General features: G+C 49.5%; 1 protein-coding gene across 3 annotated transcripts in view; it reads right to left on the bottom strand.

Annotated features, from left to right (window-relative positions):
* The window catches only part of LOC105473212 (caspase 9), a 31,006-nt gene extending 9,216 nt beyond the window's left edge, over window positions 1-21,790 (bottom strand). Inside the window, exons 1-6 of one of the 3 annotated variants that reach the window (XM_071100231.1) lie at window positions 21,769-21,790; window positions 15,746-16,031; window positions 6,918-6,952; window positions 5,940-6,116; window positions 5,032-5,121; window positions 3,668-3,815 (exon numbers count right to left, since the gene is read on the bottom strand). In XM_071100231.1, the coding sequence (XP_070956332.1) occupies window positions 3,668-3,815; window positions 5,032-5,121; window positions 5,940-6,116; window positions 6,918-6,952; window positions 15,746-15,914 (619 nt within the window). In that variant the 5' untranslated portion in view covers window positions 15,915-16,031; window positions 21,769-21,790. Of the gene's footprint in view, window positions 1-3,667; window positions 3,816-5,031; window positions 5,122-5,939; window positions 6,117-6,917; window positions 6,953-15,745; window positions 16,032-21,109; window positions 21,280-21,768 lie in introns of those variants that run through there. The other 2 variants (XM_071100225.1, XM_011726879.2) reach the window with 2 other exon arrangements.
* Window positions 21,791-22,353: the final 563 nt, after the last annotated feature.

Genomic DNA, 22,353 nt, shown 5'->3' with positions numbered 1-22,353 from the left:
GAGGGGGTCAGGCAGGGGCGCTAAGGCAGCTCCATTCCCATGTCAGCCTCAGTCCACAAATCTGATGTGAAGGCCTTGCCTACGGTGTTCTGCATTTTATGCACGGCTTGGTTCTTAGAGAGCCTCGGTTCTTAGAGAGCCTCATTAATGCAAAACTCCCCGTAAGGCAGGACTCATTCCCCACAAGAATAAACATACAGTAGGAGGAGATGTTCCCTCCACACAGAAAATCCACCACCACTGCAGCATATTATCATTTGTTTCTGCCTTGTCATCCTGATCTCTCAAATCCCAAAGAGGGGTTACCCCAAAATTGACGGCTCAGCCTCAGAGAGGCGGCCACTTGGTTGCCTCTCACGCGGACGTTGCACACCAAAGTTACTGACTTTAAGGCACATTTTTCAGCCCTGGTGCTGTTACCTCCTAATGAAGGGGTGGATGACATGTTGGAGGGTTTTTAAATTATTATTTTAAAATGATTTTTAAATTATTACAATAGTGAGTTATAAAATAGCAATACAAGAGTCCTCAAAACCCAGTGCAGGTGTTCTGATGCATGTAAACAGACACCTCGCCAGGCACTGGTGGAGAACGGAGACCATTCTATTTCTGCTCTCAGCTGACGTGGCGCCACCATGTGGTAACAGCACCAGGTCACGCAGCCTGCGGAGGCAAAGCAGGAACCCAGCTCCAAATGGGCATCTTAATCACTGCATGCTGGCTTTGAAATCTTGCTGTTTTCTGACTTTTGTTTTAATGATGGAAATCTACATTATGCCAAATTTGGCTCATAGTTTTTTTTGGTTTTGTTTTTTTTTTTTTTTTAGAGACAGGGTCTCACTCTGTCACCCAGGCCGGAGTGCAATAAGGCAAACATGGCTCACTGTAGCCTCGACATCCAGGGCCCAAGCAATCTTCCTGCCTAAACATCCCAAGTAGCTGGGACCATAGGCACACACCACCACACCTGGCTAATGTTTCAAAATTTGTTATAGAGACTGGTCTCAAAGTCCTCGTCTCAAGAGATACTCCCACCTCGGCCTCCCAAACTGTTGGGATTACAGGCATGAACCACATAGATGCTTTTATATGGTTCTCCTTTAAATTCAAATTAGAATTCACATGAGGTGCAACGGGACTGTGGGCTCTGTGCCAGGCTGGGGGCCTGGCTGTGGGGTAGGCCTTGCCCTCTACTCGGAGCTGACCAGGGGACAGACCTAGCTCAATACAATGAGACAGTGCTATGGCAGGGGAGGGACAGAGGCTGCAGGAGCACAAAGGCCAGCTAACCCTGACTTTGGCCAAGAAAGGGGGTGTTTAGGGAAGACCTTCTGTAGGTGGTGACAATAAATTGTAACCAGAAGGATGGATGATTAAGAGTCAGCCAGGTGCCAGGCACGATGGCTCATGCCTGTGATCCCAGCACTTTGGGAGGCAGAGGTGGGAGTATCACTTGAGCCCAATAGTTCAAGACTAGCCTGGGCAATATAGTGAGACCCCCATCTCTAAAACAAAGTAAGTAAAAATGAATTTTAAAAACAGAGTTAGCCAGGGGATCAGGTAAAAGAGCAAGCAACAGCCTGGACATCCTGTGAAGGCTGGGCCATGCTGGGGGACTTGGAGCATGTCAGGCTGGGGGAGGTGAAATGGCAGGGGCCAGGTCACCAAAGCCCTTGGAAGCCCTGCTACTGAGTCCTAAGAGTGACAGCAGATATTCAAGTGACAAAGGCCCTCCGCTGTTGAGACTGAGACTGGATGGGGCATGGGAGGAGCACAAGAACAGCTAACCGTCCAGAAAGCAGGTATGCCCGCTCAGCCTGCATTCCTAATTCCCTTGCCCTTTCTGCCTTTCATTTGATTCATACGAGAAAGAGGGAGCGCAGGCTCCAGAGGAAGAGCATTGCTGGACCACACACTATGGACAAGACAGGAGGTGAGGCAGAGCAGGGTTTCTATAGCCCCGAGAGTGGCAGCCTTCCTTGCTTCCTATTACTGCTGTCCTGAGGCAACTGTGCTGGCGGCAGTGGGGTGGGGGGCTCTTATGTGTCACTGGGTCCTCCGGGGTGGGAGTGGGGAGCAGTCTGGGTTTTCAGTTATTAAAATGAACCAGTCACTGTACACACACCAATTAGTGCATTAAATATTATTAAAGTTGCCCGGGCACAGTGGCTCATGCCTATAATCCCAGCACTCTGGGAGGCCGAAGTGGGCAGATCACTTGAACCCAGGAGTTCAAGACCAGCCTGGACAACATGGCAAAACCCTGTCTCTACAAAAAAAAAAAAAAAGAAAAATCAGCTGGGTGTGGTAGTGGGCAGCTGTAGCACCAGCTACTCAGGAGGCTGAGGTGGGAGGATCACCTGAGCTTGGGAGTGGGTTCTGTTATTTTCCCCATTTGCTGAGATGTCTAGAGATGAACTGGCCTAGGATTATGTGATAGACAGGTCAGTAGCCGATCCAGGGTTTAATCAAGTGTTCTCAATCACTTGTGGTCAAGTTATGGGCATGGGTTATGACAGTGATTTAATACAGTTCATGTCAAATTATAAATTCCAGGAGACTGAAACTCTGTTTTCCCCTATCCCCAGCACCTAACACACAGCCTGGTATATACAGCTGGTGCTCAGTAAACACCTACTGGATGAATGATGTGACCAGAGGCTGCTCTCCTAGGTAGCCTCCACCCAACTCTGCCAACGTGGAATAGGGATGGGGCAGCTGGATGTGCGCAGGAGAAATACACCACAGGTGCCCACGTCACAGCTGGACAAGCTGGACAGCACTATGGTGTAACAGTGCCTGCTTCTCTGGCAGATCAGGCTGGAGGCAAGGAACTGATATACGTTCTGAATGTCCCAGTCTGTGGAGAGTCTAGGGCAGAGGGGACTCCCTGGGACAGAATTTCTAGTGCTCCCTGATATTCCTGTCATGACCCACAAGCCAGGAATCCCCATGTTTCCCTCTCTTCCCTCTTTTTTATAAGAAAATCAGGTAACACTGTAGTAGGAGTTAAGTTTAAAATCAGAGCATATAGCAAAACTACAAATAATCCAAGTAATTCTTTAAAAAACAAAACAAAAATAGAGACAGGGTCTCGCTGTGTTGCCCAGGCGGGTCTCGAACTCCTGGCTCAAGCAATTCTCCTGCCTTGGCCTCCCAAACTGTTGGGCATGAGACACTGCGCCCAGCTCAAGTAATCCCTAAACATTCCTCGAACCCCCACAACTACGCTTTTGAAAATTCCAATAATTAAATTCTTTGGTTTCTCCGTGCAGTTTAGCTGTGGCCACCCTTTCTCTGGGATAGTGGAAACGGGGTTTGGTTGATGGAGGTCAGGGGAATGGTGACAAGAAAAATGAAAAGAGGTTTCTCCTCTCTCTTCTGTTTAGTTTCTTTTTTGCCAAGTCTCTGGAATTGAAGCTGCCAAAGTTACACGAGCCCATGATGCCACTGTGCCACGAAACTGAAGACTCCAACCTCTACAGAGCCGACAGAGCGGGGCCTGCTCCAGCCAGGCAGAGGTGCTGCCAAAAACGGACCACGTGTGGTACCCTCTGACTGCCTGGAGAGACCTCGTGGGCTCTGTGAGGGGCAGGCTGGAGAAAGAAGCAGGTGGTGGCTCCCTGTTCATCAGACCCACCCAGTGGGAGGCCAAGGAGCTGCTTACCCCCACCACAGGCCTGGATGAAAAAGAGCTTGGGCTTCCCTCCCAGGCTGGGGCAGCTGGTCCCATTGAAGATGTTCACAATCCTCTCGACCGACACAGGGCATCCATCTGTGCCGTAGACAGCCCCTGGGAACTGCAGGTGGCTGGCCTAGAAGACCAAGAACCCTGGTTACAAAACCAAGAAGTTGGAGTAGGAATCCAACAGCCTGTTCAGAAGTTTTGTGGGGGCCAAGGATTTGGAAGGTCAAAGCCAGGGGCATGAGGCTGATTGAGACAGAGCAGGTTGGTTCTGGAAAGACCCTAGTCAGCATCTATTCCAGGGGTCTCATCTCAAACTCATGTGCCTCTAGGGGCCAGACAGTGTGCCTGGAGAGTGCTGGCTGTGGCCTCTAGACCAGTGGTTCTCAAAGTTTGGCCCCTGCAGCAGCAGCATCGATACGGCTTGGGAACGTGTAAGAAATGCAATTCCCGGGCCCCACCCAGACCTCCTAATCAGCAGTCTGGTCCTCCAGGCCCCTCTGACTGAGGGAGCTCAATGCTGAGAGTGGCTGCTTTAAATCAATTCAGCTCAAACCTAAGTGCACAGAAATCACCTGGGAACCTTGTTACTGGGCAGACTCGGAATGAAGAGGTCCAGGGTAGGGCCTGGGAGTCCACATTCCTCATGAGCTCTAGAGACCACATTATGAGAGAAAGGACCAAAGGAAAAGCCCTTCCCAGCCACAGGCTGGAGTTTTACTGGCTGAGGATGCTGGCCTGGTCAGGCTAGACCTTTGCGGTTTGTCAAGAGAAACTAGAAATCCTGATTTTTATGTGAAATCTGCCAGTTTTCAAAACACCGTGCAGACCACAGGGAGACTCCAGTCCCCAGCTTGTAACTGTGATCTGTCCAACTCCTCAACTTAAAAGATGAGGAAATTAAGGCCCAGGAAGGGGTAAGGGCTTAATCACAATGACAAACACTTAAGGGGCCAAGCCCCCAGTGGGCCTGGTGTCCTGAGTCAAACTAGCAGCAAGGGGCCTGGGGCAATGCCTCACAGGACAGAGACAGGAGCTGAGACAACCTGTGTGCTGTACCTGCCTCCGAACAAATTCTGGGGGCAGGAGCTTCGTGAGTGGACCTGGTCTCTGCCCTCCCTCTCCCAGAGAGCTTCTCCCAGGAACACCGACCTGCCCAGAAAGGTGCAGCCAACTCCTCAAACCACATGGCTCCCAAGAAAACAACAGGAGGTGGGCAGGGCCCCACAGCCCCTTTCCACAAAGCCAAGGGTGTTCTGGACACAGGAAGGGACATGGCCCCTGCACGGCCTCTTGGCACGGCCTTTACCCAATGCCTGCCCAAGGAACGGAGGGATGCTTCCTACCTGACAGCCGTGAGAGAGAATGACCACCACACAGCAGTCCAGAGCACTGTGGTCCCGCCGTGCCAGCTCCAGCAAAGCTAGCACCATTTCCTACAAGAGAGGGCTGCAGGTGAGCCAGAAGCACCGACAGGTCCGGCTACAGACTGGGACCTTCCTGACAATAAGAGGGCTCAGCCTGGCCGGGCGCGGTGGCTCACACCTGTAATCCCAGCACTTTGGGAGGCCAAGGCGGGCCGATCATTTGAGGTCAGGAGTTTGAGACCAGCCTGGCCAACATGGTGAAACCCCGTCTCTACTAAAAATACAAAAAAAAAAAAATTCAGCCAGGCGTGGTGGCATGCACCTGTAGTCCCAGCTACTCAGGAGGCTGAGGCAGGAGAATTGCTTGAACCCGGGAGGTGGAGGTTGCAGTGAGCCGAGATCACGCCACTGCACTCCAGCCTGGATGACAAAGTGGGACTCTGTCCCCTGCCACCAAAAAAAACAAAACAACAAAGGGCCCAACCCAAAGGCCTGGGCAGAGCACTTTCTCAGCTTCCCAGGGCCAGTACTGAAGTGCTGACAGTCCCAGCAGTCGTGATAGCCACCGTTTTCCGGGAGAAGGTGCTATGCTTGGGCACTGTTCATCGAACCCCTAAAACAACCCAAGGAGGTAGGTACTATTCCTGCTTTCCAGACAAGGAAACTGAGGCACAGGAAGTCACACAGCAGGTGGCCGAGACAGCCAGTCCTCAAACCGGGACTTCTGCGTCTGAACTTGAACCTGTAGCCGCTGAGCCGTCCTACCTCCCACGGTCCTCCAGATGTAAGGGCTCATCTGGGGAGTCAGCTGGCTTTTGGGGTCCTCAAAAGATACTTCCCCACCCACTGGCCCCCACCCTGTCTCCCTCCACAGACAGTGAGTGTACCTTGGCAGTCAGGTCGTGCTTCACCTCCACCATGAAATGCAGCAAAGAGAAGCGGCGCTGCAACTTCTCACAGTCAATGCTGGAGCCAGTGCGGGTGCTGAGCCCAGACTCACGGCAGAAGTTCACATTGTTGATAATGAGGCAGTGGCCACAGGGCTCCATGCTCAGGACGTAAGCCTGCCAGCACAGGGACCCTCGTAAACCCAGGCTCTCCCCGCGCTCCCCAGGGGACAGTCTGGAGAGGTGGGAAGAAAACAGGCTCCGCCCTCCCACACAAGGAGTAGCAGGGTCTCCACCCAGCATTCTAGGGCAAAAGAGAAGTAACTGCAGGATAGACTAGCACTAGAAGGTAACCCCCCCATCTTGGTATTCAGGGAAGGGAGCTGGTAACCTGGAAATCCAACAGCCACGAGTACTCATCCCAAAGGACCTCACAGGTCACCCAGGCCAGGGGCGTACCTGAGAACTCTGTCAGCAGAACTGTGCCCAGGCCATCTGGGGGCACCTAAGGCTGCTCCCTCCCCAGGCTCGGTCCCCTTGTAATTCTCTCTCAAGGCAGCCTGTTCTTTTGTTGATGGTACTTATCACTGTTTCTATTTATATACTCATTTGCCTAACTTCTCTCTCCCCTAACAGACTGATGGTTCCTTCCCAAGTGGCCCCAGCACAGAGCACAGGAGCCACATAATAAATACTTGTGAATGAGAGAGTGGCAACTTGGTACGGATCCCAATGCCTGCCCCTCATCAGGTCTGCCCCGCTTCTGCCCCCAGCTTTGCAAATGAGGAAAAGCAGGGTTGAATAATCTGTCCCAGCAGGTGCTGGGCCAGAGTCAGGGAGGCTAGGACCAGACCCCCACTGCCCTGCCTAGGGTTGGGTTCCCTGGGCTCCTGCCACACCTGCAGGGAAGCACCTGAGAGGGGGAGAGGGAAGGGCCCAGAGCCGGAGATACTAGCCCCAAATCTCATGGAGACTCACCAAATCTGCATTTCCCCTCAAACTCTCAGGAGCACCTGGGGAGACAGCAAAAGAGGGAAACATAATGTTGGGGTGCAGCAGAGGAGGGGCAAGGGGCTTTGTGAGGACAGCCGCCCAAGAACAGAGCAGCGGCAACTCAGACCCTCAGACGCTGCTGGTGGGAGAGCCAAATGGCAGAGCCGCCTTGGAGATCTGTTTAGAGGTTTCTAACAAAGTTAAACACACACCTACCCTCTGACAGCAAGTCCGCCCTCAGGTATATATCAAAGAACAAGGAGTGCAAATGGGCACAAAAGACTTGGCCAAAATGTTCCCTGAGGCCTTATTCATCATGCCCCAACCTAGAAACAACCAATCCAACAATATGATAGATATACAAATTGTGATAAAGCCACACAAGAGAACATTATATAGCCTAAAAAGGAATGAGCTACTGATGATACAGGAGATAGAAATTATTTAGGCAGATAGTGAGAGTAAAACAGTCCTCAGCAGAATTTCCCCTTTAACAAAAAGCAGTCCCCAAATCATTTCCTTTTTTTTTTTTTTTCTACTCTTGTTGCCCAGGCTCGAGTGCAAAGGTGCAATCTTGGCTCACTGCAACCTCCCCGTCCCAGGTTCAAGCAATTCTTCTGTCTCAGCCTCCCAAGTAGCTGGAATTACAGGCACCTGCCACCACGCCCGGCTAATTTTTTTGTATTTTTAGTAGAGACGGGGTTTCACCATGTTGGCCAGGCTGGTCTCGAACTCCTGACCTCAGATGATCAACCCACCTCAGCCTCCCAACGTGCTGGGATTACAGGTGTAAGCCACTGTGCCTGGCCTCAAATCATTTCTTTTCTAACAAAGAGCAGCCTGAAAAATCGAGCTGCAGACATAGATAAGCAAGCTGCAAGCTCACATGAGTGAATGCCAGCAGCTGTGCCAATAGAAAAGCTACCAGGGGGCCAGGTATATTCAACAAGGAGGCTCCATCTTCCCTTCTCTTTGTCACCACGAGTACAGTAAAGAAGTAAGCAACAACATGGCACCGGCCAGATAGAGAACCCATCTGCATAACACAAGATTAGGGTGGGGTGGCCAGCTTTTCACACCCTATGCAAATGACACACCTAGTCCTAACCAGTTTTTGTAATCCTATGCAAATGAAACACCTGGTCTGACCAATCTTCGTGCCATATGTAAATCAGACACCTCCTCCTCAAGCTCATCTATAAAACCCCTTGCATTCCACTGCAGAAGCAGCAACCCATTTCTCTGGGACCCCTGTCTCTGCGGCAGAGAGCTCTTCTCTTTGTTTCGCCTATTATACTTCCACTCTGAACCTCACTGTATGTCCGTGTCCTGGTTTTCCATGGCTGTGAAGACAATGAATCTTGGGTATTTACCACAGATGAATGACGCCGCTTCACTGATACATGCAAGGCAGGATAGCCTAGAAAATGTGCTGTGTAAGTCCAGGCGCGGTGGCTTACGCCTATAATCCCAGCACTTTGGGAGGCCGAGGTGGGTGGATCACCTGAGGTCAGGAGTTCCAGACCAGCCTGGCCAATGTGGTGAAACCTCCTCTCTACTAAAAATGCAAAAAGAAAAAAAAAAAAAATTAGCTAGATGAGGAGGTGGGCACCTGTAATCCCAGCTACTCAGGAGGCTGAGGCAGGAGAATCACTTGAACCTGGGAGGCGGAGATTGCAGTGAGTCGAGATCGCACCACTGCACTTCAGCCTGGGCAACAAAAGCAAAAATCCATCTCAAAAAAAAAAAAAAAAAAGAAAATGTGCTGCGTAAAAAAAAAGCCAGACACCAGAAAGTATAGAGATGGTGTCTCACTGAGAAGAAATCACAGAGCAGAAAGAGGTGAGGGAAGCTCAGGAGAGTGGCTGCTCACTGTCTGCAGTGTCCATAGGGGCCCAGCGCACAGCAGGTCCTCCGGAAATACTTGCAGAATGAATAAATGAATAAAGATGATTATTTTCCATCAATGTCAAAAGAGTTTTCATTTAGCAAGAAGTTGACTGGTCACTAGCTTAAAAGGTCACGAGATGTTTTTTTTTTGAGACAGAGTCTCGCTCTGTCACCCTGACGCAGTGGTCCAAAACATTTATTAGGGAACTTAGAGTGCTGCAGCAATCCTTGAGGGAAGCAGCAAGAAAAAACGGGTGTCTACCTAGGTTTGGTCCATAGTGAAGGAATCGGGGTAAGGAGTTTACATGAGGGTTTAAGGAATTTGGCTCCAGGCCAGGGCCGGTTTCTTTCAGTGTTTTGGGCGATAACCTAGATACCTTTTTTTTTCTTTTTTTTTTTTTTTTGAGAGGGAGCCTCACTCTGTTGTCCAGGCTGGAGTGCAGTGGTGCAATCTCGGCTCACTGCAAACTTTGCCTGCGGGGCTCAAGTGACCCTTCCACCTAAACCATCAAGTAGCTGGGACTACACCACCACACCTAGCTAATTTTTTTTTTTTTTTTTTTTTCAGACAAGAGTCCCACTCTGTTGCCCAGGCCGGAGGACAGTGGTACAATCTTGGCTCACTGCAACCTCTGTCTCCCGGCTTCAAACAATTCTCCTGCCTCAGCCTCCTGAGTAGCTAGGATTACAAGCACATGCCACCATGCTCAGCTAATTTTTGCATTTTTAGTAGAGACAGGGTTTCATCATGTTGGCCAGGCTAGTCTCGAACTCCTGGCCTCAAGTGATCCGTCCATCTTGGCCTCCCCAAGTGCTGGGATTACAGGTGTGAGCCACCACACCTGGCCTACCTAGATACCTTTTATCAGTGCCTGAGAATGTTTAAGGCCCAGGTTTGGGCTCAGGTCTACTGGGAAAAACCTGTGGCTGGCTGGGTCACAGGGTGGTCAAAGCACTCTGTAATTTTCAGTCAGGACACAGAAAGCAAGCAGGGGAACTGGGGGACTCTACAGAAGGGAAGATGCCCTGGGACTGACCCTCCCCAGCCCTTGGCAATTTAGAAATCACAGAAGGAAGCAGCGCTGACCAATGAGACCCACCCAAGGCTCACTCAATAGGAGGCCCCATGTGAAGTCCCTCCACACACCGCCTCGCTTACTCCTCGGAGCAGGCCCTTCAGCACAGAAGTACTGGCACACATCCCCATTTACCAGAGGGGAACTGGAGACTCAGAAACCCTGAGTTATAATGGGAGGTGAGAACAGCCACCAGCCCCAGAGCAAAGGGACCAGGAAGCCAGGTAGGGCTGAAGAGCCAACTTCTACTTTCAAGGAAGTTCCAACCCAGGCAAGGCATGAGCAGAGAAAGCCACTGTGATGGTTGAGTTCACAGGTTAACCTGACTAGATCACAGGGTGCCCAGATATTTGGTTAAATATAACAGTATTTCTCAGGGTGCCTGTGAGTGTTTTGGGGATGAGAATGGGATTTGAATAGGTGGACAGAGTAAAGCAGATGGCCCTCCCCAGGAGGGTGGGCCGCGTCCAATCCATCAAGGGCCTGAATAGAACGAAACAGTGGAGAACAGGAGAATTTGATCTCTCTGTGTCTTACTGCTTGAGCTGGGACATCAGTCTTCTTCTGCCTTTGGAACGAGACTTCTACCAGTGGTGCTCCTGGATCTCAGGCCTTCAGAACCAGACTGGAACTACACTACCGACTTTCCTGGTCTCCGACTTGCAGATGGAAAACCATGGGACTTCTCAGCCTCCACAACGGCATAAGCCAGTTCCTTGTAATAAATATGTTTTTAGATAAAGATATATATACACACACACATAAAAATATATGTATAGATCTTTCTATGTATATCTGTGTCTGTGTGTATATGTATATATACAAAAAACAGAGGCCCAGAGACTCAACTACTTGCCCACTGTGACACAGCTGGTAAGTGCTGGAGTTGGGATTTGAACCCAAGTACCTCGGACTCACTCCATCACTGCCTCATAAAGGACAAATGGTTTGGCCGGGTATGGTGGTGGCTCACACCTGTAATCCCACCACTTTGGGAAGCCGAGGCGGATGGATCATGAGGTCAGGAGATCGAGACCATTCTGGTTAACATGGTGAAACCCCATCTCTACTAAAAAAAAAGATACAAAAAAATTAGCCAGGCGTGATTGTGATGGCGGGTGCCTGTCGTCCCAGATACTCAGGAGGCTGAGGTGGGAGAATGGCATGAACCTAGGAGGTAGAGCATGCAGTGAGCCAAGATTGCACCACTGCACTCCAGCCTGGGCGACAGAGCGAGACTCTGTATCAAAAAAAAAAAAAAAAAAAAGAAAGAAAGAAAAAAAAGAACAAATGGCTCATTATCTTTCTTGTCTCTGTATTTGTGCCATTACTCATTAGCTCATGCAAATGTTTACTAACTACCTGCTGAGTTCTAGGTGTTGGGGATGCAGTATTGAAAAAAAGATGCTGTTTTATACACACACGCACATGCACACACACACCCGCTGTAGGTTCTGTTTCTCTGGAGAATCCTGAGAACACAGCTACCAACTGTTCTCCCAGCCCTCCCAGGCAGTTGGCCCTGGCTGGAACAAGCAGTTACACACAGGCATCATGTCTGAAACGAAGAAAGTTCCTTCCATTCTGAAGGAAAAGTCGTTTTCCTCTGAATATACGAAGACAAAGCCACTCTCTCTGGTGGGTCCCCGATGATGCACCTCTAAAGCGCTGTGTTCAGCTTCTTCATAGCACTACCCACAGCCGTGAATCAAGACCAAATTATGCAAGCATGAATTGAGTATCTGCCCCTCTCCAGGTGAAGGCAAGGACTGGACATCCTTGTTCGAAGCTGCATCCCCAACACCTAGAACCCAACAGGTACTTAGCAAACATCTGCATGAGCTAATGAGTAATGGCACAAATATAGGGCCAAGAAAGAGAAAGAGCCATTTGTTCTTCATGAGGCAGTGATGGAGTGAGTTCAAGGTACTTGGGTTCAAATCCCAACTCCAACACTTAGCACCTGTGTCACAATGGGCAAGGAGCTCAGAGTCTCTGGGCCTCTGATTTGCCCATCTGTATTACAGAATAATAGGAGCAACTATCAACCTCATAGGATTGTGATGACACCTCAAACGATTAATACATGTGAGGCACATAGAACAACACCTGACACACTTGACAACTCAATAAAACTGATGTGTCCATCATTACTATTATTATTCATTGACACTCAAGCTCAATGAATATGTATGAGTGTGGTGTGTGTACTCAGCCCCACCACACTAACACTTTGGGCCAGATTCTTCTTTATTGTGCATAGCTACTCTGTACACTGTTGGGTTTTGGCAGCAACTCTGCTATTCACTAGATGCCAGTAGCACCCACCCACCCTCAGTTATAACAACCAGATTTGTCTCTAGACATTGTCAAATGTCCCTTGGAGGTCGGGGCAAAATCGTCCCCAGTGTGAAACGCTGACCTACAGCATCCTTTCCTGTACTCACTTATGAAAGGCTCTGCTGCTGGCCCTATTCTTGCTCAGCCCGACATTCCCATACGTATGAACACACAGCTCTTCCTTTGTGGATCACCATGAAACCTACCTTGGGAAGCATTCCCATGCAGTACTCAGGAGTCTAAGGCCCAGCACCTAAAAAGGACATCTCCAGCCAGGCATGGTGGCGTGCCTGTAGCCCCAGCTACTCGGGAGGCTGAGGTGAGAGAACTGGTTGAACCTGGCAGGCAGAGGTTGCAGTGAGCCGAGATCACACCACCGCACTCCACCCTGGGTGACAGAGTACGACCCTATCTCAAAAAATAATAAGGTAAAAAAATTAAGTGATCTTACTATTGTTGTTATTATTTACCCTTCAGAATTAAGCTCCTACTGGGAATAAATATTCACAACAAATAGGAAATAAAACACCTTCCAAAAAAACAGGAAGTTTCAAATTCTGACTGTTGGTCCTAAATGACTCACGTTGACATTTCCCAGAACCAAATAACAACAGATGAGCTTTGTATTCTGTCTGTCTCCTTTACAGGATAGTAATGCACATGGCCAATTCCAGAACCAGTCTTCTTCCTTACACTTCAAGCAAATGCAGCTTCATACCCTCATCATGTTTGTCTGTTTCTCTGCCTTAGTGGATTGCCCAAAAATCACAGTTATTCAGCAAGTACTCAATAATGTTCACATTATTATGAATATTAATTTTGATACGATGCAATGGTCCACCTGGCACCCATGAAACAGGAAGTGCTAGATCTCCACACGCTGCCATGGGAACAAAGCCCCAACTGAAAATAACCCACATGTCCATCAATAGGAAAATGGTTAAATAAATTGTGGATTGTGCAGAAAAGGAACTGCTGCCATCTAGAAATTAAAAAGAATGAACTACTGATATGCACAACAATATGAATGAATTTTGTTGGATTTTTGTTGAAAGAAAACAACACTTTTTACCCATCACACAGGAAAAAAATGTCAATACTCACTGTTCGCAAGAATGTGAGAAAGTGGTCACCTTCACTCATAGTTGGTGAGATTATAAAATGACACCATTTGGGCCGGGTGCAGTGGCTCACACCTGTAATTCTAGCACTTTGGGAGGCCAAGGTAGGCAGATTACTGGAGCCCAGGAGTTTGAGGGCAGCCTGGGCAACATGGTGAGACCCCATCTCTACAAAAAATTTTTAAATTGGCCAGGCATGGGCTGGGAGTTGTAGCTCACACCTGTGATCCCAGCACTTTGGGAGACTGAGGCGGGCAGATCACTTGAGGCCAGGAGTTCAAGACCAGCCTAGGCAACATGGTGAAACCCCGTCTCTACTAAAAATACAAAAATTAGCCAGGCGTGGTGGTGGGTGCCTGTGGTCCCAGCTAATCGGGAGGCTGAGGCAGGAGAACTGCTTGAATCTGGGAGGTGGAGGTTGCAGTGAGCCGACATTGAGCCACTGCACTCCAGCCTGGGCGACAGAGCAAGACTCCCTCTTTAAAAAAAAAAAAAAAAAAAAAATGGCCAGGGGTGATAACATGCACAGCTATCCAGGAGGCCAAGGTGGGAGGATTGCTTGAGCCCAGGAGATTGAGACCAGCCTGGGCCACATAGTGAGATCCCGTCTCTACTCTACAAAAAATACAAAAAAAAAAATAGCACACAGCTACCTGGGAGGCTAAGGGGGAGAATCACTTGAGCGGGGAATTCAAGGCTGCAGTGAGCCGTGATCACGCCACCGCACTCCAGCCTGGGCCACAGAAGACCTTGTCTCAATTAAAAAAAAAGAAAGACACAATTTTTACATTTCTTTTTTCTTAGAGACAGGATCTCACCAAGTTGCCCAGGCTGGCTGTGAATTCCTAGCCTCATGCAGTCCTCCTGCCTCAGCCTCCCAAGTAGCTTGTCCTACAGGCTCACACTACCACATCTGGCTAAAATGACATATTTTTGAAGTATAAGTTGGTAGCATCTATAGGACAGGAACAAGTACACTTTAACACACAATTCCATTTCTAGAAACATCCTGCAGTCAGAACTAGACGTACATGCCAGGCTTACTGCAAAAACAACACGATGTCCATCAGCATGCGTTGGATCAATGAGGTGTGTCCCACAAAGCACATGTGGGGCTACCCTGCAGAGCAGACAGAACGGGTAAGCCTGAGCTGCAGCCCTGTCTCCACTCCTCACTAGCTGTGCGATTTGGCACAGGTTGCGTCCCAGTCTGTGGCTCACTTTGTCTAACAGCAAAGCACCTGCCTTACAAGAGAGATGGGGAGATTAAATCAGATCATTTATGTAAGCACTCCGAACAGTGCCTGGCAAATAGCAAGCACTCAATAATATTCACCATTACTATTATGATTATTAACTATGATACCATGCAATGGTCCACGAGGCACCCATGAAACAGGAAGTGCTAGAGCTCCACACGCTGCCATGGGAACAAAGCCCCAACTGAAAACAACCCACATGTCCATCAATAGGAAAATGGTTAAATAAATTGTGGATTATTCAGAATAGAAACTGCTGCCATCTAGAAATTAAAAAGAATGATATGCACAACAATATGAATGAATTTCACAGATACAATGATGAGTGAAAGAAGCCAGGCTCAAGAGTATTTAAGACTATATAGGATTTATATTGAAGTTCAACGACAAGCAAAAGGGATCTCTGGCGACGGAGATGAGAACGGTGATTACTTTGGGAAAGGGGAAGTGGGAAAAGATGGAAAGAGAGAGGACAGTCTTACAGGACCCTGGGATGTTTTCATCTTGACGATCTGGGTGTTAGTTACCTGTGGGTACACATAGGTAAAAATCACCCAGCTGTACTCTTGGAATTTATGCATTTTGTTGGATGTAGCCGTGTGGCCTTTGGCAAAGTATTTAATTTCCACGAGCTTCAGTCAGTTTCTCCATCAACAAGGATGGGTCTAATGACACCTGCCTTGCGGGGTTGCTCTAAGGGAAGAAGGTTAGGGTAAATACCTTGCAGATGTCTGTTTGTATGGGGCAGAGAGAACCCAGGCCTCTCTCCTACCCCCAGACATAAGGTAGTCCAAGCTACCCACCCAGACCGAAAGGCAAATCCAAAACAATAGATGGATCTGGAAACACTGATCAAAACCTGAGACCCGCTATCTCAAAGGCAGGAAAAAACAACAAAAACAAAAAACCTGGGACACCCAAAACAGACCTCAATACATGGTTTTCAGAGGAGGGGCTGCCAAGATTCAACCTCCTGAAAACCTCCCAGAATTTTGCCATCCCTATGAGCATTCAGAAAGACAATGCTAAAATTAAATTCTGAATCTCAGTCCACCCAGCTGTACTCACAGTCAGTCCCAGATGACTACATGTCATGCCCACCCACCAATCACTCTCTCAATACTTACCAACATCACCGAATCCTCCAGAACCAATGTCCACTGGTCTGGGTGTTTCCGGTCTGAGAACCTCTGGTTTGCGAATCTCTGGTCTGAGCACCACCGGGGTAAGGTTTTCTAGGGTTGGCTTCGACAACTTTACTGCTTGCCTGTTAGTTCGCAGGAACGAAGCCAACATGTCCTGGCCTGTGTCCTCTAAGCAGGAGATGAACGAAGGAAGAGCTTGACTCCCTCGAGTCTCTAGATCTGTGATCAGTTGCCTGGCCTGATCCCGCCGAGATCCAGAGCCTGCCCGCTGTTTAGAAAGAGAGGCAGGATACTAATTACCCATGTACTTTTATATGGCTCTCACCTTGTCTCCCCATTTCCCAGCTACTGTAAGTCGAAACAGTCAGGCACGTAGGCAGCAATGGAGCTGCAAGTGCGATGAGTGTGTGCCACTTACCAGCCTCTGATGATCTGTTTATTATTTCGCAGGGCAAAAGATGCCCAACACTATGCTAAGTGCTGAAAATGCTACCATGGACAGTCTCAGTCCTTAAGGAGCAAATTTCTAATGAGGAATGCAATCAGACAAATCAGCAATGACACAGCAAGAGACAAGTGCCCAGAGGGAAGGCACATGGGGCTGAGGGTATCAGAAGTGAATAGCAAATTCAGAGTCTTATGAGGTAGGAGGTAGACAGTGGCAAGAGACAAGGCCTTTGGGTGGCCAGGCCAAGAAATTCATCCTGAGACCTGTCAGGTGCCACCGAAGAGTTTTTTTGTTTTCTTGTTTTTTGTTTTTTTTTTTTACCTTGAGACAGAGTCTCACTCTGTCACCCAGGCTAGAGTGTAGTGGTACAATCTTAGCTCACTGCAACCTCCAGCTCTGAGGTTCAAGCGATTCTCCTGCCTCAGCCTCCGGAGTAGTTGGGATTACGGGCACACACCACCATGCCTGGCTAATTTCTTTTGTATTTTTAGTAGAGACAGGGTTTCACCATGTTGCCCAGGCTGGTCTTGAACTGACCTCAAGTGATCCTCCAGCCTTGGCCTCCCAAAGTGCTGGGATTACAGGGATGAGCCACCATGGCCAGTCTTCAGTTTTTTCTGTTTTTTGTTTTTGTTTTTTTGAGAAAGTGTCTTGCTCTGTCACCCAGGCTGAAATGCAGTGGCACCATCTCAGTTCACTGCAACCTCCACCTTTCAGGTACAAGTGATTCTCCCACATCAGCCTCCCAGGTAGCTGGGACTACAGGAACCCGCCACCATGCCTGGCTAATTTTTGTATTTTTTGGTCAAGATGGGGTTTCACCATGTTGGCCAGGCTGGTCTCAAACTCCTGACCTCAAGCGATCCACCAACCTCAGCCTCTCAAAGTGCTAGGATTACAGGCATGAACTACTGTGCATGGCCACGAAAGAGTTTTAAGATTGGAGTGACAGAGACAGATACGCCTTTTCAAAAAATCATCCTGGGGTCAGGGTGAAAAATGGAAAGGAGTGAGCCATAGCCAGACCAGAAGGCAGCAAAGATGGTGCAGCTAAAATAGAGAGAAGTGAAAGGACAAAGCAGAGATACAAAGAGGGAGGGTCCACAGGACATGGGCACTGACTGGTGGGACTGTGAAGGCAGAGCAAGGGTCAAGGTTGACAGGCAGGCCAGGCACAGTAGCTCATGCTTGCAATTCCAGCACTCTGGGAGGCTGAAGTGGGAGGATAGCTTGAGCCCAGGAGTTCAACACCAGCCTGGGTAATGCAGTGAGATCCTATCTCTACAAAAACTTAAAAAAATTAGCCAGGTACAGTGTCATGCACCTGTAGTCCTAGCTACTCAGGAGGCTGAGGCAGGAGGATGGCTCGAGCCCAGGAGGTTAAAGCTGCAGTGAGCTGTGATAGCACCACTGCACTTCAGCCTGGGCAACACAGCAAGACCCTGTCTCAAAAAAAAAAAAAAAAAAAGTTGAAGGTGTTAGGATGGTGGGGTCAGTCACTAAGACAGAAGAAAGATTCTGGTTATCTGCCACCTGTCCTCAGACACCCAGCACTGGACAGGTTCTCAGGATCCACAGGGATAAGATGGCACCATGTCCTCAACTATCCTACAGCAGCACTGTCTATGAGAACCTTCCATGATAATGGAAATATTCTTGGTCTACACTGTCCCATATGGTAACCATACATCACATGACCACTGAGCACTTGGGTGGTACAACGGAGGAACTGAATTTTTGTGGGCGAAAGATTACCTAGGTGCCAAGGCAAGAGACTGAAGCCACAAACTGTTTCAGTATAATAAAGAAAATAGTTAGAATAAGAATAGTCATAATACAAATTAGATACAGAGATGATCATGGATAATTATTAATCATTATTATAAACATTATTAATCATTAGCTTTTAATATTACTCTTTGTTGCATTGCTAATATAACTTAGGAATAACCAGCGGGTATAGGGTCAGGTGCTGAAAGGACATTGTGAGAAGTGCCCTAGAAGGCAAGATGTGAGCCCTCTGTCACACCCGCAAAAGGGCCACTTGAGGGCTCCTTCGTCACGCAGTAATGCCAGCGTCTGGGAAGGCACGTGTTACTTAGCAGACCGTGAAAGGGAGTCTCCTTTCCTTGGAGGAGTCAGGAAACGCTCCACTCCACCAGCTTCTTGTGGGAGGCTGGATATTATCCAGGCCCGCCCGCAGTCATCTGGAGGCCTAAACCCTCCCTGTGGTGCTGTGCTTCAATGGTCATGCTCCTTGTCCACTTTCACGCTCCTCCCGTACTCCTGGCTCCTCTTTGAAGTTCGTAGTAGATAGCGGTAGGAAAAATAGTGAAAGTCTTAAAGTCTTTGCTTTCTTATGAGTGTATAGAAGAAAACGCTGACGTATGCTGCCTTCTCTCTCTGCTTCGGCTACCTAAAGGGAAGGGCCCACTTTCCTATGATCACGTGACTTGCTTCACCTTATCAATCACCTAAGATGACTCACCCTCCTTACCCTGCCCCCTTGCCTTGTATCCAATAAATAACAGCGCAGCCAAGCATTTGGGGCCACTACGGTCTCTGCGTCTAGGTGGTAGTGGTCCCCAGGGCCCAGCTCTCTTTTCTTCTATCTGTCTTGTGTCTTCATTTCTACGATCTCTCGTCTCCACACACAAGGAGAAAAACCCACAGGCCCTGTGGGGCTGGACCCTACAGATTTTTAACTTTATTTAATTTTAATTACTTCAAATTTACCTTTAACCACATGTGGCTAATGGCTACTACAAACCTGTAGTGCCACTAAGAAGGTGAGTCTCACTAGCAGAGCAGTTGGCCACATGCAAATAGATGGTGGTGTTTAGATTTCTCTCCACATTTGCTAAACACTCCAGGAGGTCAACACTGTGTAAATGCATTGGTTCATCTTTTTCTCCCTCAATAACCTTATAGAGTTAAATTACAATTTCCCAACTTTTTAGGGTAAGAAATTTCAGGGAAACTGAGTCACAGAAAGGGGTTTTTCTGTTTGTTTGGTTCATTGGTTGTGGTTTTTTACGACTTGCTAATACGTTACAAGGCCAGGATGAGAGCCCAGATCCAAAACCTGCCTGTTTTTCAGCCATACTAGGGTGACAAAATGGCAACCTGTGGTTCCCACAAGGTTCTTAAAAAATTTCTGAATTTGTTGCTAACATTTTAAGCCAGGGAATTTGACAGAGGAATCAAGATTTCCAGCTTCTTTTTTAAAATGTGAAAGCTGGCCCAGGTACAGTGGCTCACACCTGTAACCCCAACACTGAGGCAGGAGAATCACTTGAGGCCAGGAGTTTGAGACTCATCTGGACAACATAGCAAGGCTCCTATCTGTACAAAAAAAAAATTTTTTTTTAATTAGCCAGGCATGGTGGCATGTGCCTAAAGTCCCAGCTACTCTAAAGGCTGAGGCAGGAAGACCACTTAAGCCAGGAGGTCAAGGTCGCAGTGAGCCATGATCTCATCACTGCACTCCAGGCTGGGCAAGAGTGAGACCCTGCCTCAAATAAGTGAAAGATCTGGCAATACTGGGCCATTTGCTGGTATGGCCATACTCAGCTGGAGTCAGAAAGCAGTGCAAAGGTATCCACTATGATGCCCATCCATCAGGCCTCCACAGGCACTGAGTTTGTGATCCCCGTGAACATTCCTGAAGGCAAGGACTGTGGCCTCAAACCATTTCTGTTCCCCAGTAGGGGCCACACAGAAGTCACAAGACTTAATTATTAATGAATAATTACTCATATGATACTCAATTATTTAAAGACTCTTTCCCTGGCCCAGGGCACTGGCCAGGGATATCCAGCCAGCCACTCACACCTACTGCACCTCATGGTAGGAAATATCTCCTGAGTCCTCACAGGCCTGTGATGAGGGTCAAATGAGATAAAGATGAGAAAGTGCTTTTAAAGAAAACCTTTATTATTATTGACTTTATTATTCTCCATTACCTGCATCAGGTCCCCTCATTTCCAAAACCTCTTAACAAAACATAAACTGAACACAGAAGGGGCTGGCCAAAGAGGGCAGGGCACACTGAGCCCTCGCTCTGTGCCTGGCACTACATTGTTTCACATCCATTATTTCATTTAGTCCTTATGACAGTATTATTCTTATTCCCATTTCACAGCCCAGAAACCGTGGCTCAAAGAGGGTAAATGACTGGCCCAAGAACACGCTGCCAGGCAGTCTTGATGCCAAAGTGGGTTCCCAATATCTCTATACTAGAAAAGTAAAAACGCACACGCCTCCTTCCTCGCAAGTATTAAACTAAAATGGAGACCAACCATGAATAATTCCTGAGCAGACAAAACCGATCAGGTATCCTTAGTGACCTAAATCTTGCTTAAACTGCAAACAGCAAAATTTAACTTGGGTCATATCTGATAAATGCTTATGTTAGAGAGAAGTAAAACTTAACTCCAGCCAATGATAAGCAAGCATAAGCAATCAACTAACAGACCTTTAAAAAAAAAAAAAAAAAAAAGGGCAATTTTGTAACTGCAAACCAATCAAATAATTTCGTTATTTTGCTTCCACATTTTCCCAATAAATACTTGCCTCTGACCTTTTGTCATTGCAACACTAAACCTCTTTCAGTCTGGTGTTCTCCGATTCATGAACTGTTTCTAATTCAAAGTTTTCAAGATGGGTCTCACATTTTTCCTTTACACAAGACACACAAGCACTAACGGTGGACGCTGACTGAGTATGGCGTGGAATCGCTTTAGCGAACACCCGACTAAGAGGTGTTCGGGATTCTTAGTCTCCGCTGAGGGGTTCGAAGCCACAGGGAAAGCTAGGCTCCCGCACAATGGCTCCTCGAGGGGCGTGGGGACCCGGCCGTGCAGCGCGGGGCCAGGGGGCCAGGGGCGGGGGCGCACCTGGATGTCCTCGATCATGTGGGGCTTGAACAGCTCGCGGCTCAGCAGGGCGTCCCAGAGCTGATCCACCTGCAGCTCCTCCACCAGCCGCAGCCGGCACCGCCGCAGGAGCCGCCGGTCCGCTTCATCCATGGCGAAGAGCCTCAGTCTGCTTCCGGGCCTCGGCCGCCCGCCCCAGTCCCCAGGACCCGCCCCACTCCCCAGGGCCCGCCCCCGCGTCACTGCCCAGGGTCAGTCTTCGCTCCACCGCCTCAGGACGCATCTCCAATGCCTCACCCCGCCCCCAGGAGTCGCGCTTGCGTCACCTCCCCGCCCTCAGGACAACCCTCCGCGCCTCGCCCTGCCCCCAGGGTCAACTCTCGGGTAACCGCCCCGCCCCAGAACCCGCCCCCACGTCCCCGCACCGCCCCCGCGTCACCGCCCCGCCCCCAGGACGCATCTGCAAGGCCTCGCCCCGCCCCAAGGATTCGCTCTTGGGTCCCCGCCTCGCCGTCAGAACGCACCTCCGCGCCTCGCCCTGACCCCAGGGTCAATTCTCGGGTCACCGCCCCGCCCCTGAACTTGCCCCCGCGTCACCGCCCAGTGCCCGGGACTCGTCTCTAAGGCCTCACCCCGCCCCCAGGTTCGCAATTGCGTCTCACCCCGCCCTCAGGACGCACCTCAGCGCCTCGCCCCGACCCCAGAATCCATCCCGCGCCACCGCCACGCCCCCACCCCGCCCCCAATGTCAATCTTGCGCCACCGCCCCGCCCCCAACGCCAAGCCTCGCGCCACTGCCCGGCCTCCAAGAGCCAACCCCCTCTCCTCGCTCCACCCTCAGAATCGTCCATGCGTCACCGCACCGCCTCGGACTCCAGCTCGCACCCTCGCCCCGCCCCCAAAGTCAATCCTCAGCCCCAGGATCCAATCTCCTGTCACCGCCCGGCCCCAAGGCGGTACCTCCGCACCTCGCCCGGCTCCCAGGGCCCAGCCCCGCCCCCGCGTCACCGCCCCCCTCCGGGCGCAGGTGTCCGTTTCCAATTGTGGCACCAGTTCCCAGTCCACCGAGGGCCCCTCGCCAGAATTCACTACGGCCCCGCTTTTACAGAGACTCGGAGACAGTCGTCACACTTCCAGAAAGAGGGAAACCATGAGTGGAGCCACGGTCTGCCCCACCCCGTTCAACCTCCTCCGGGGCATGGATTCCCCTTAGCCTCCTCCTCCACCCCAAGAAAAACCATAAGCTCCCCTCACCGCCCCTGTGC

Source organism: Macaca nemestrina, chromosome 1 (genome assembly GCF_043159975.1).
Source record: "Macaca nemestrina isolate mMacNem1 chromosome 1, mMacNem.hap1, whole genome shotgun sequence".
Classification (NCBI taxonomy): Eukaryota; Metazoa; Chordata; class Mammalia; order Primates; family Cercopithecidae; genus Macaca; species Macaca nemestrina.
Note: the sequence above shows the minus strand (reverse complement) of the source record. Positions and strands in the feature narration are given on the sequence as shown.